The sequence below is a fragment of the Aplidium turbinatum genome, chromosome 16 (assembly GCF_918807975.1).
Source record: "Aplidium turbinatum chromosome 16, kaAplTurb1.1, whole genome shotgun sequence".
NCBI lineage: Eukaryota > Metazoa > Chordata > Ascidiacea > Aplousobranchia > Polyclinidae > Aplidium > Aplidium turbinatum.
Genome location: NC_137487.1, coordinates 16,413,657 through 16,428,565, shown reverse-complemented (window position 1 = coordinate 16,428,565; position 14,909 = coordinate 16,413,657). Strand labels below are relative to the sequence as shown.

The following is a 14,909-nucleotide window of genomic DNA, read 5'->3' as shown; positions in this document are numbered from 1 at the left end:
TTATGAATACGGTAAGCAATAAGAGAAAACAAAATGGGTATGCATCGTAACAGGAGTCATAAATTCAAATTAAAACGTGTGCAGTAGATATGAAGCAATAAAACAGATAGTTTTCTTTTAGTTACACAAAATAAAGCATAAAAATACTACCCTAAAACACAATAGAGCAGTGGCGTGGTTGGAATAGCGAATACAGTAAAGACGTATAATAACCAAGCACACACAGACATTAGTGCCAAAATAAGCGTTGACAGTGACTAGCTCGTCTGCAGACTACTGATAACCGAGGAGCCTGAAAGGTGTGATAATATTGCGTAAATTCCAACTTTCATGAGCCAAACACCTGAAAGCATTCTCGCTAATGTGGATATAATGCTAGCTAAGCAAGAGCCGAAAAAGTACCGGCATCGACTGAAATCAGCTTTGAAAAGTACTTCAGTACTCCATACATGGCTCAAAATGTATTGTTGGTACCAGTAGCGGTATCGGAAAAGTACTTCCCACCTTTAATCGCAATGAATTATAACATTATGCACAAATAATACTGGATAGAAGTCTGGTGACAATCATACGCATAATACATATAGTGTGAAAAAAATGAAAAATACAAGTTCAATACAAATGACATGTGAAGATATGTAAGCATATTTCCTACAACTTAAAATTAGCTGCTACTAGAAGCTTTTGATGTTAGTTTTCTGATTTTTCGAAGCAGTTTAGGTTGTGGTGTATCAACAGTTGGTTGACTGTTAAAACGTTTAAGCTGATTTTTTGAAAAACAATTAAAAGCACATTGCACAATTAAGTCAAAATTACAATGCCCAGTGTTGTGTCTGCCTAACCTGCTTTACACAACTTGATAGTTCAGATTTAACATAGCACTTGTATTTGCGTGGCGGAACAAAGAATCCAAACAGCGAGACACGAGTCATTTATATACTAGCACGTTACGGGTTTCCAATACAGATTATGTAAATACACAGACACTACATCTCTTTCCTTTTCAGAATCAAACACTATTTCGAAATGTAGTCAACAGATCAAGAATTAAACATAACAGTTCTGGCTAAACACAACACAGTAAATTACATAACAAAGTCTTTAAACCGTTGCGGTGGTTTGATGTTGCGGTGCGGCCTGGTTAGAATAACAGCGCCAGTAAGGTTATCAGGCGAAACATTTTGTTCAGGTATTACATCAGTTGAATCAGAGAAAGCCTCAGTCGAGACATTATGTCTCGAAGACACATCAGTGGTTAGGTCATTGTTTGAATCATGAAATTTCTTAACATGGGTTACGTTTCTTTTATACTTTGCGTCATCATTTTCAACAATCACACAATTACCATGCTTCTCTGTGACAATAAACGGATCTTTACGAAAGGTAGTAGAAAGTTTATCACGGCCATGTTGTTTCAATAGTACAGTGTCACCAGGTTTAATATCAGCTTGAACTGCACCACGTCTAAGATCAGCATATAACTTTCCCTTTTCCTTCATTTCTGAATCTCTGTCACGAACAGATTTAGAATCATGGTCATAAGAACGATCAATGCATGGTAACTTAGTACGCAATTTTCGTTTGAACAACAATTCGGCTGGACTAACTCCAGTCGTTGAGTGTGGTGTAGAGCGATACATAAGTAAATACGAATACAATTCATTTTTCCAGTTTTTTCCTTCAGCTTGTGCAATTTTAATGCGTTTAAGCAATGAGCGATTTTGAATTTCAACTTCTCCGTTGGCTTGAGGCCACAATGGAGTCACTCTACGATGCAATATTCCACATTCGCTCAAAAATGAATGAAATTCGTTGCTAATAAATTGCGGACCATTATCAGAAGTTATTGAACAAGGTAAACCATGCGTTGCAAACATTTTCTTTAATCTTCCAATCACTTTTTCACTAGTAACTGTTTTCATAACATCAATTTCAAAGTAACGACTAAAATAATCGATCACAACAAAAACATAATCACCAGAAGGCAGAGGTCCCATTAAATCAATAGCAAGATCTTGCCAGGGTCCTTCCGGCAATTCGGTACGTTTCATGGGTTCAGGAGATACAGGTTTTGAAACAAGTTGACACCCAAAACAATTTTTACAAAAACGATCGGCATCTTTGTCTATGCCAGGCCACCATACTTTAGTACGAAGACGTCTCTTCATGACAACGATACCAGGATGGCCCTCGTGAGCTAACGTAAGAACATGTTGTCTCAATGTTTTTGGAATCACAATACGTGTACCTCGTAATAGAAGACGGCCAATGACAGCTAATTCACTTCGAACTGTTAGATAAGATTTACATTCAAGTTCACACCAGTCGTTCGAAAGAATGCAATCCATGACATTGCGCAACTCAAAATCAGCGTTTGTTGCACGCTCGATGTCACGTGTGCTCATGGCAATAGGCGTCGCTTCTTTTGCTACAAATTTCACATACTCATGCGTGTCATCAACGTGTTTGCACAGCGCTTTTGAAGAAAATAAGCGAGATAAGCAATCGGCAATGTTTTGCCTCCCTGGGATATACTTCACTTCATACTGATAAGGCATTAATCTTAAAATCCAGCGTTCCATTCTAGCATTCGGCTTGGAGCGGGAAGTGAAAATGAATTTTAACGGTTTATGATCTGTTAATAAATCAAAACTGCTCCCATACAAATAAACGTGAAATCTTTCGCATGCCCACACAATAGCTAAAGCTTCTTTTTCAGTTTGCGAATATTTACGTTCAATTTCGGTTAAAGTACGGCTAGCATAACTAATAACATAATTTTTCCCATTTTGGTTTTGCACCAGCACTCCAGCTAAACCATAAGGACTAGCATCAGCAATTACTTGAGTTTTAGCATGTTTGTCATAATAACCCAAAGTTACACAATTGCACAATAAAGATTTTAGCTTTTCAAAAGATTGCTGTTGAGCTTTACCCCAATGAAAATCAACACTTTTACGAGTTAACATACGAAGCGGTTCCGACACCGTGGCTAAATCAGGTATAAATCTAGCATTATAATTCACCAGTCCTAAAAAACTTCTTACTTCAGCGGCGTTTTCTGGTGCTCTTGCTTCCTTAACAGCTTCAACTTTTGCCTCTTCCGGGTCAATTCCTTTAGACGACAGCACATGTCCCATAAATACAAGTTTGTCTTTGTTGAATTCGCACTTTTCTTTGTTCAGCGTGAACCCACTATCTCGAATTCTTTCAAGTACCTTCTCGAGTCTTCGGTCATGCTCCTCTTGAGTCGACCCGTACACGATAATGTCATCAAGAATATTCTTGACTCCTGTACAACCTTGTAGCGTTTGTTGCATTACTCGTTGGTACATCTCCGGAGCACAACTAACTCCAAACATCAGTCTCTTGTATCGATATAATCCTTCATGCGTCACAAATGTAGTAATATTTCTAGAACTAGGTTGTAATTCAATTTGGTGATACGCCCATTTGACATCTAGTTTAGTGAATACCTTGCTTTGGTTCATGTCATGCAGCACTTCTTCAATGGTAGGCATCGGGTGACGTTCTCTTCTGACAGCTTTGTTAGCTTGGCGCATATCGACACACAAACGAATGTCTCCATTTTGCTTGGGCACGATCATTGCAGGTGAAACCCAAGTTGACGGTTCTTCAACTTTTTCGATGATGTCAAGGTCTTCCAACTGTTTTAATTTTTCTGCTAACTTGTCCCGAAGGTTAAATGGTATTCGTCTTACAGGTTGACACACAGGCTTTACATTTTTATCAACAGGTATTGTTAATTGAAAGTCTTTTAATTTTCCCACACCATCGAAACATGACTGATATTTATTCAAAAACGAAGGACTTTTAGTTACAGCATTTAGTTCACAATCAAATTTAATTATTTGTAACTCTGTGGCTGTTTTCAATCCTAGCAGCGGTTGCCCTTTTCCTTCGATCACTACAAATTCGACATTTTTCAGTGCTTTTTTTGTTGTTTCAACGTCTGCAGTGAAAATTCCTGCTATTTTCAAAGGTGCATCACTTCCATAAGCGTAGATTGTTTTGTCAGAAAGATGGCTTTTGCACTTAATGCGCTGTTTTTTTAAATCTTCCCACAGTGCACGATCAATTACATTACATGTAGCTCCCGAGTCGATAATCATTGAAATATTGATTCCACCAACATTTACCGAAACTTTTCCAGTATTGTAACTACATACATTAAAGATATAGTCCAACTCACCATCAGCATTTCGTTTTACTTGTCTGATGTTATTTTTTCGGTTCGTCCTGTTGCTTCCATTCGTCGGGTTCTTTTCCACGTGGCTGGTTCCAACAGTTTTTGTTCTGCAGCAGCTTGCAAAATGACCCATTTTATTGCATTTTCTGCATTCTTTTCCTTGCGCTGGACAATTCCTGTCGCTGCTTTTGTGACCTTCCCTTCCGCATCGGTAACATCGGAATCGAGATTGATAGCTTTTCTTAACTGATTTAAACGTCGAGATTTTGTTGACTTCCTGACTGTATGATCTTGATTGAATTTCTGACACTTCGAATGCCAAGGCCAATTCTCTTAACGTTTTTAGATTCAAGTCACTTCCTTTTTCTAAGAGTCGCCGTCGTAACGCATCCGATCTACATTTTTCCACGACTTGATCACGAATTTGATCATCCATGTCTTCAAAACTGCACGTTTCTGCTTTTTGTTTTAATCGAGTTATAAATTGTTCTACACTTTCTTCCTCTTTTTGAAATAGAGATCTAAATACATGGCGTTCAAACGGGACATTGTTTAACGGCGTAAAATAATTAGTTAGTGCTTGAACAGCAGCTTCATAGCTGTTCAATTCCCCTTCAAAGGTAAAGAAAATGTCCTGCACTGCCATTCCAGCACAATGCAGCAGCAGAGCTCGCTTTCTAGAAGCATTCGTGACATTCTTTCCTTCAGCATACAACTCAAAAGCTCGTTTCCATCTGGTCCATCGCGTGCTTGCTCCAGGACTTTCACAGTCAAAAGGTTGTAAATCAAACGTAGGTATCTCCATTCTTTTCTGAGTATTATCCTACTATCCTCGTCGCCAGAATTGTTGTGTCTGCCTAACCTGCTTTACACAACTTGATAGTTCAGATTTAACATAGCACTTGTATTTGCGTGGCGGAACAAAGAATCCAAACAGCGAGACACGAGTCATTTATATACTAGCACGTTACGGGTTTCCAATACAGATTATGTAAATACACAGACACTACACCCAGTAGAACATTTTGTATTTAGTAAACTAACAAGAATCTTTGATGAGCAAAGCATCTTTTTGATTGCATCAACAAAGGCACGCTGATGACTGTTTACTGTTTAAAGATAATGTTCTAATGACTGTTTAAAGATAAAAACTTTCTCATCATAGAAGGATCATTAATGATGGCCTGATAACACTGAGCAGCCAGTACAGTTGTCCCAAAGCAAAATTCAGACGGTTCACATAAACCTCCTCGGTTAGCCATTTCAAACAGATGCTTATGCTCATTTGGGATGGAGCTCTTCAAATCAGGCTCATCATCTCCTTTTATTAGCAACTCCTTGCAAGCACAGCACTTCGTGCGGCGTACAATACTGCGTGCAATGTATCCGCTGACATAGTAGGCAATAGCAGCATCCGATTCTGAAATATCCTCTAATACAATACCAAGAAAAAAGTCTGCAAGCCAAACCTGCTCTTCATTAACTTCACTACCATCGTCATCATTAGAAAAAATGTCAGAAATTCTTGAGGCTGCCAACAGAGTTTGCTGCTGTAGCAAACTTAAGCAACGTATTTTCTTTTCAGCCAAAAGCAGCTGCTTGACGGAAATAAAGAAATTGCCGCCATTGACCTGTATACAAAAAATGAAACTCAATATATGTAACGCACTAAAAGCAACACCAGCGAATCCTTAGCAAACCATACAGTGATCTCTAATAATACTAGTACAGAATAATATAAACTGACCTGCCTATACCAGCCAAAGCGGCCTTCAATAGGATCCGACATAACCTTGCCTGAAAGCAGATAATCAAAACCATGATTGGTTTGAAGGTAGGTGGCAAGTTCAACTACTGCTCCCATGGACTGAATGCAAGCTGTGAATGTCTCGTTGGAAAGCCCAGCCGTTCCACAAACACGCCATTCTTCAAAAATTTTTGTTGCTTCTTTCAAAAAAAGCAACCCAACATGATTTGTCTCATGGCTGATGCTTAATGGAATGAACATAGGATCTCTTTTCTTCTCTCCTAAACAAAGTACCAAAATTTTATAGGGTTATACATAGGCTCAGCTTATCTGCACTATAGTGCTTGTTTCTTTGACCTCCATAGACTGTACATACCTTTAAAACAAGTTTTAACAGACATTACTTTCCAAATGTTGGTGACAAAATTGATATATCGAGCAGTTTCTGAAAATGCTGAACAAGCTGTGCTGTAATGATCCAAGCCACGAACAGTTGATTCATTGAAAACACCTGCATGCCAAAAAATAACTAGTCAATAGTCACACAAAAATACTAGTAAAGCATTGGCATGAACACAAACACACACCTTGCACATAAATACATAAAATTTATTACCAGCTATATAGCTATAGCTTGAACATAACAAATTTACGCTATGCTGATGATACTGTTCTGTTGGCTGAATCACAAGAAGATCTTCAAGAAATAGTGGACAATGTTAACTCAATTGCCAATTGGTAAAGAATTTAATATGAAAATTAACGCTAAAAAGACCAAATCAATAATAATCTCAAAATCATCAGACACTCCAGTACTCCAAATTATAATTGACAATGAAATTATACAAAAAGTAAAATCTTTTTCCTATCTTGGACATTTAATAACTGAAGATGGGAGGTGTGACCATGGAATTTTGAGACGGATAGAAATTGCAAGAACTACATTTGGAAAAAAGAAAAAATATTTTAACCAATCAACGTTTAAAATTACCAATACAATTTGCACTTGATTACATGTTCTTCAAGTTTTTGAAGAAGTTACATTGAATGCATTTTCTACCAAGTTGTACATTTGTACAATAATGCATTTATAAGAACACTAACCAAACACCTACTGAGAGCATGTAGTGGAGATGTCCGTGAAATGCTGCTTGGATTTAATGAGGATTTCTTCAGTTTGTGAGCAACCTTTAATGCCTTGTCTTCTTCCATAGCATACAGGCGAGACAAATGATGAAATTCTGCAATACATGACTGACCAAGCAGGTGCTCATGGCCAGTACAAGGGAGATGCATCCTTTTCCTTTTTGCAAAATTGTTGTAAATATTCTTCAGGTTATGAGTAAAATCAAAAAATAAAAACTGTTTTTCCTCTTTTCTCAATGGATGCTCTATGCTGTGCGAAAGCTTTCCACCACACAGATCAACAAACAATTTCCTATAAAATAAAAAGTACAGCTTAAAGTGGTGAAAATGGTATATACAGCAATAGATGTCACTTTGTTTTTAAACAATGTTTATAAAAAGTTGCAAATGCAACAGGCAAAAGTTTGAGTTTTTATTTCATTGAGATCTAAGAGACTATCGAGCATATGAGAATGAAAGCATAATAAAATATTTTATTTAAACAATTATATATATGAACAGCTTACGCAGTAAGTACCCAAACAAACTACCGGTACTATGATGTAATTAGAAAAATGTTATCTTACCTGTTACAGACATGATTGTCTGCAGATACAGCAACTACAAAAAAGATATCATTGAGTGCAAGCATCACACGTTCAAACCAACTCTTCAACAAATTAGTGTCAAGTTTTTCTACAGGAATGAGACAAACAACATCTTTGTACTTTCTACTTATTGATTGGACCATAAATGTCAATACAGTTTTTGCAGGCTGACCTTCTTCAGTTAAACCAATGAAAGAGCCACTAGTATATTCAACACGCTGAGCAGTATACACTTCGTCCATCATTAAAACGACAATTCGTTCCCGTTGAGATAATTCAGATGTTCGTAATCTTAAATATTCCAAATCCAGTTTTGCAAAGTCAACAGTCATTCCAGTAGAAAGCTGACGAAGACGGCTTCGACAAGGCAATACAAAAAAATTTCGTAGTTTTTTATAAAGGGATGAACTGGTCAGTTGCCATAAAAATGCAGTAGTGGTAGTATTGGTGGAATAGCGACGAGCATTTTTTGGTACTTGGAGTAAAGATATTTGTTCTACAATAAATTTTAATAAAGGCACACATGTGTTTTCATTGCAAATGGTCAAATCTATGGATGCACATTGCTCTAGACATGATGCAGCTAACTCCAACAACTGAGTATGACTTATACTATCAAATGACTTGCTGCATAGTGATTTACATAATGCCAGTAAATTTGTAAGCTCAGAAATGGTTGTTAAACATTGAGAAGCGAAGAGATGTTTATAAACTATGCGAGGCAGGACTGCAGAACACACATATGCTTGAACTTCCAAAGCATCAGTAACAACAACAGAGGATAGAAGTTTGGGTGCAAATGTGAAGTCTTCAGAAATGGCAATATAATGAAACTGGATATTTGATTCTTTGAAAATAACGACATAACCACTTGGTAATACTTCATTCTGAATATTTGTCTTAAATGAAGCAAAATTTTTGATCACCTCTTGTTGGAACAGATTTTGATTTTGTTGTTCAATGACAGAATTTTCTTTTTTCAACCTGGCAGATGCAGATGATGCAGTTTTGTGAGGCACAGAACTTGCCTTTGTCAGATACTGGGGTAAAGCCAAAAAAACACGAGGAACTGCAACAGATTTTAATCGCTTTCTTTGCAATGTACTTGAACCCCGTACTTCCATTCGATCAATTCTTGTATCACAAGAATCCGTTACAAAGTCATTCTCATGAAAATGCAGGGAACATACTCTGGATGACTCTGTGACAATCCAATCTTTCCTCGGAATTACTTTTATCCATTTTTGTTTTAGCTCATGTTCTTTAGGAAACCTATATAAAGCAATTTTCTCTTTACTGTCATTCGTTTTATAACCAGTTTTACAACCTGGTACACAACATTTATACACCATCTTTCAGTTTACATTAAATACAGATAGAAACTTAACACTGCAATTTAGCTGAAAGCAATATACATGGATCGATAATGGTACAAGCAGTGTAAATATTTTTAAGGTAGGCTGTCATGAAATATTTTTACTGGCTACCGGTAATTTTAGTAAAGTGACAGTTTCACTTTACTGGTGACTGCCACACAAAATTCTTGAAGTCTAGTTTAACCAGGCCTACTCCAGAAGCTGAACTGGCCTTTCCTGTCTGCTCATTCATAAAAACAAGTGATACCTACTGCCATGAATCAAACTTGTGATCAGGTCAGCACCTTCAGTGAAACTTGCCTAGCCACTTGATTATCAACGTACCGTAGCTGGTGAGAATCAGCAACAATGTTGGTACTGGTAAGCCTAATAACCCCATAGTGTGAGCATGTACTGATGCAACCTGCCATCAACTTTGCAGAGTAGCCTACGATTAGTACATGCAGGGCAGGCATAGGATTGTTGTAGTAGTAGGCTACGGTACCATACAAAAAGTTAATGGCATTTAATGCCGCATAAAAGACAAGGGGGAAAGTCTATTTGAATTGTCAGATTACAAAAATAGATGTTTCTATATAGTTATAAATAGCCTAAACTCAAGTTTTTAAAATTTTTGACTAGTTAGCAGGAAAGTTTATATCCTAACTTGCATATATTGCTTCTGCTGAACCCCTAGCCTAGCACACCATTTTAGTAGCCAGCCAATCTAAGCAAAGAACCACTACAAAGCTTTACATTTACTCCCTTTACTTAAATCATAACCAAGAAACAAAACTAATTCTGCAGTGACAATCTAATAAGCACAGAGTTATGAATTCTCTGGTCAGCACACTGCAAACTTGCAAAGGAATTGTGGAAACACTTCAAAGTTCAAAAATACCATCGGCCCGCTTATGACAAAATTGCTGAGTCATTAAACGTGAGTTAGCAATCCCGTAGTTGTAGATATCCCTGCTTGTGAGTATGGCGAAATGCAGACGGCAGCCCACATTATCAAGGATTGCCGGCTATATAGACCACCCCATGGTATGGAAGGCCTAATTTCCATCGATGACGACACCAGGCAGTGGCTGACCAACGGATGCCCTGACATATAGCGACAATACGAGAGAAGAAGAAGCTCCCCTATGTTGATTATCTGAAATTTTACTATACAGCGTCTCCTAACGGAAATAAATCTTTCATAAATTTTGAAGCAACAAACTTATGACGATTGACAAGGCTCATGAGAAGGGGGTACGGCGTACCCTTGAGGACCCAGGACTGTGATTGTTGGGGGGCCCGAAATTGTGATTTTATAGTTTACGCGCAAAATTGTTTGGTTAAAACCATCTTAAACGACTAAATTCAAGCATAAAAGTTGTTATTCTTTAGTCCTGGGGGGCTCGTAATGTACAAAAAGGGCCTGAAAAGGTAATTGAATGCATTGCACGCAAATTAGGGGGCCAAAGTGGTGATTTTATGCTTTACATACAAAATTGTTTTGTTAAAAGCATCCTAAATTAAATCATAAAAGTTGGTTATTCTCTTGTCCGGGGGGCGAAATTTTTTTCCCACGAACATTTTGTTACTTCGCATAGAGTTTGTATTTATTCCGTGTGAATGCAATCATTTTTTGTTGGCGCATTTGGTTCAGTGGTTTCGCTTTTTGCCTTGTAATCGTGAGGACATCGGTTCGACGCCCATCGAAGTCAATCTTTTTTTCTTTAGGCCTACCGTACATTAATTTTTACAGTGCACAAAAGCTTTTAAAAAAAAGTAAGGTTAGGGCTAATGGGTTAGGGTTAATTCTTAATCAATTCGGAAAATCTTACTTTGAGACTAGTGACCACAATCAATTTATTTTCTCAACTTTTTTAAACTTGACTAGGCTATAGGTGTGTCTCCAGGCTACGTATTTTTTCAAGTTCAATGTTTAGATTTGGACCTGGAGAGCGAAAATCGGTAAAAACAGTTACGCGCGACGCGCGGTTACCAGTAATGGCTACACTTACAGAAATATGCAAATGAGACAAAAAGTTCGTGGGAAAAAAATTTCGCGTCCGGGGAGGGGGGAGCATATAGTGTAGCAAAAGCAGGGTTGAAAAAAAAAAACTGCTAGTTTTTGTTTTTTTTAAAAGCCCGGGTATTTTTGGGCTGTTTGTGTTTTTAAAAACTATTTGAAAAAAAAGTAGTTTCACGCTTATTTCACTTTAAAATGAATTTCGGAGCAGGTGAAGGAGTCAATACTGTCGGACCAGGAGCGCAGCCAGAGTAAAAAAAGTGACTTCGTTCGACTCTGCTAGGCATGTGGTGAATGCAAAAGTTAATGAAGAAAGTTCATTGGTCAGATGAGTAATTTGATTATGTTTTAACAAGATGTTATGTTTGAGCCTTCGTAGAGAGCTTGACTTGTACCAGATACCGTGCATATAACACTCAGTAACGTTAACGGATTTAACATTTTTTTATTGAACACACAAATAAAATAAAAACTACTAAATCCAACGTATTCGACACCACATACTGTCCTCATCAGGAATAACTATAGGCTACATCCAAGAGAAATAAATTAATGAATTTTAAAATTTTACATTAAAGCTGTAGCCTACAAGCGACACCTCCCAACAGCACAATCAACAACTGACACACGAAATCAATGCAGGATACACAAATTAGCGAGGGACAGATCACATGATCTGCACAAAACACTAAATAATAGTTTTATTGCAGCCTGATACTATTATTGCGCACAGATGTCCAATTCTGCAGTAAAATGTTGTATGGTGTGCAGGGATGGAGGAACCACGTGGGCCTCATAGGCCTGGGCCCACCTACTTTATTTTCTGGGTGGGCCTGGCCCACCCACTTTTGAAAGCCAAATTTCTTTGAAAAGGTAGTTAAAACGGCAAATTAGAGAAGGAGTTCCAAAAAAAGCTCTTCGCTCATTTGATGCACACTAGTTTGATTACACAGGCCAACAAAAAAATTTTGGCACAAAAGGTGAGAGTCATTTTAGAGTATTTCAGGGCCCCTGATTCCAAAAATGCACTTAGCTTTTTCGAAACTACCAAGAATTGAATTTCGAACCAAGATTACATTCTTCGGTAACAAGGATAAAATTTTAAGAAGCTACTTTATTGAAGAACACAACTTTGTATTCTGTAGTTATATAAATAGCCTTCGTACCTTGATGGGTGTTGCTCAGTATAGTAAGCCTACCATAGTAAAGAATTGCGTTTGTTCATCGATGGCTTTGTTTTGCTTATTCGTCTAGTTTGTTAAAACAATGTATGTATCTTATTTGTACTTAGTAGCTTAGTTAGTAAGTCTGATATTGTTGAAGTTAACAAATATATTAAGGCAAAGTACAAGTTAAGTTATATATTCTACATCTTGTATCCTCAGGCTTGCTTCATATCATATTTTTATTGTTACTAGGCCAGTAAACGTTAAATAGCCGTTTGTTTGGGTTGTAATCAACGTGATTGGTTTCAAATGGCGTTTATACAACTCAGAAATGTGCCTGGGATTACTTTCAGTTTTGTCTATGTAATAAACAACACGATGTTAAATCTATAGGAGCTCAAAATTGCCAAAAAAATGTTTTTGCTGTAGGCTATCTTAAAAACTAAAGCCAATTTGAAAAAAACAAGTGCATTTTAGGAATCAGGGGCCTCGAAATACCCTAAAATGACTTTCACATGCCGTGCTTTAAAAAAAAAATTTTGTTTGCCTGTGTTATCTTTGATAGCTCAATGATGAAATCTAATCTTCAAACTTTTCTTTTGAGCCGGTTGAGCCCACTGTTGATGAGCAGCACGTGTGGGTGTGGTTGCGTGTGATTGGTGGAGTAATCTATAAATCAATCTAATTGTTCTCCAAGGTTAAAACAATGATATCATTACATATTGTGCAGTGCATGCACGTAGGCCTACTGTATAATACTGCAGGTTATTTCTCCCAGGTTGGTATTATAACTGTGTGTGTATATCGCCTTTTTATTTGTGTGTACATCGCCATATTTTGTACAGCGCTATACAGCAATTTAACAATTTTGTAATTTGTTTGGCTAATTCGGGCTCAAAAACGGAAATTTTTCGCTGGTTGGCATAAAAGGCAATCATGAAAACACAATGTATGAGCGATTTGAAGTATTAGGAATGCAGCAATGCTATGGGGGTCTGGGGGGCGAAGCCCCCCAGAAGTTTGATTAACTTTGACAACTACGCCTTTGCGCCCACCTACTTTTAAAATGGTTCCTCCATCCCTGATGGTGTGCAATATGCCTAAGCAAACATCACGCGTTTTGTCCAAGACAAAGGGGGCCCGAATTGACACTACGTACGGTACCCCTAGTGAAAATTTCTCTCAGAGGTCCTGGCGATTAATAGATGTGACTTACATTGACAAAGTTATGCTATATAAGCCGGGACTACAGACTCTACAGTATAATTATGTTGGCACACAGAATCAAAAGTCAGCAATCTGTATGTAGAATTGATGTTTTTTCTATAAGTTTTATAAAAAATCGTTAGAATTTTTTCGACTTCGAAGCAGGGGCGCCAGAACGATTTTTGACTGGGGGGCAGAACTATGAAAAAAGGGCACTTTTGTTGCTGAAAGGCCAATTTTTTTTAAGTTTTAAGATAAGATATAGCCTAGCGATAATGCTCATCTATCAGCTCATTACATTAGGCCTATCGAGTAATGATACAGGAACTATAGCCTACCGGTGTCAGGAATATACAAAAAACAATGGCACGGAAGGATATCATGCTATGTTATAATGATGTAACATAAAGAATTTTGTGTCGTGAATATTATTTTGAGACCAAAATGAAAGATTATAATTAGGCTAAAAGCGAATAGCAGAAACTGTTAGCCTATAGCCTAATGCAAAGTGTGCAGTAGCTTACATGACCTTAAAAGGGCACTATTGCCCTCTGTCCCCCAATGCAGAGAAAATTTGACGACAGGGGGTAATGGGGCATACGCCTACTCTTCCCCCCCGCCCGCTCCCGGCGTCCCTGCTTCGAAGTCGCAATCAGTGCAGTAAGCCTGAAAAGCTAGGAATAGGCTACTAGCGATTGTCAGAGGTGCACAAGATTAGTCAACAGGCGAACAAAGGTAGGCTACAAGCAATAAAGTCGTTGAGAAAACAAACCGAGCCCGGTCCAAAGCGAATATCCTAGCCCTATTGGGAAAAAAAGTTAGCGTTATCGTAGTGTAGCCTACTGTATTTGATAAAAAAACAAACTGGCATGCCTTTTTCGTTTTTTTTTTCCCGAAAACAAATAGGCTAGCCCAGCTTACGCATATAGTTTGTCGGCATTTGTCGGCAGCAGTGGCCGAGTGGTTAGCGCGTTGGCTTCACAGTCGAGAACCTGCATGTTCGACTCCAGCCACCCGCACTTGCTGTTGTTTCTCTAGGCAAGAAACTTTACGATAATTGCCTCTACCCAGTGATCGATTTCGAGTAATGGGTAGTACCAAATTTATGGCATAAGTAGAGTAGACAACCGGAAACAGACATTGCCGTCGGCTGCAGCGTAGGTCAGGTGTATGTCGGAAGGCGTACACCGATGCATAGCGCTCAAGTCCGCTTTCCCGCAATGCAGGATAAAGATAAACAAACAAAAAATAACTTAGTAGTTACAACTTGATGTAGGCTATAATACCATAATGGGTAGTCAGTCATAAGGCAGCAGTCCCCGCCTATTAAGCCCACGTTGGGACTGGACGATTTTGGGGTTTGGTCACAACGGTAAACCATAATCTCTTCGTGGGAAAATTGTAACATAAGATTCCTGGATCCGTTCGTCTGCATGCAATGACCGAAAAGAAACACTCCTCCGAAAACG

At 38.0% G+C, this 14,909-nt stretch overlaps 1 protein-coding gene across 1 annotated transcript; it reads right to left on the bottom strand.

The window, feature by feature from the left end:
• Positions 1 to 5,276: 5,276 nt before the first annotated feature.
• On the bottom strand, positions 5,277 to 7,833 carry LOC145785748 (uncharacterized). The gene is made up of 5 exons (XM_082597456.1): positions 7,670 to 7,833; positions 7,073 to 7,395; positions 6,334 to 6,468; positions 5,958 to 6,238; positions 5,277 to 5,841 (listed from the first exon to the last, which is right to left on the bottom strand). The coding sequence occupies exons 1-5, from the start codon at positions 7,831 to 7,833 to the stop codon at positions 5,338 to 5,340; spliced, it is 1,407 nt and encodes a 468-aa protein (XP_082453582.1). The 3' UTR covers positions 5,277 to 5,337.
• Between the last annotated feature and the right edge of the window lie 7,076 nt (positions 7,834 to 14,909).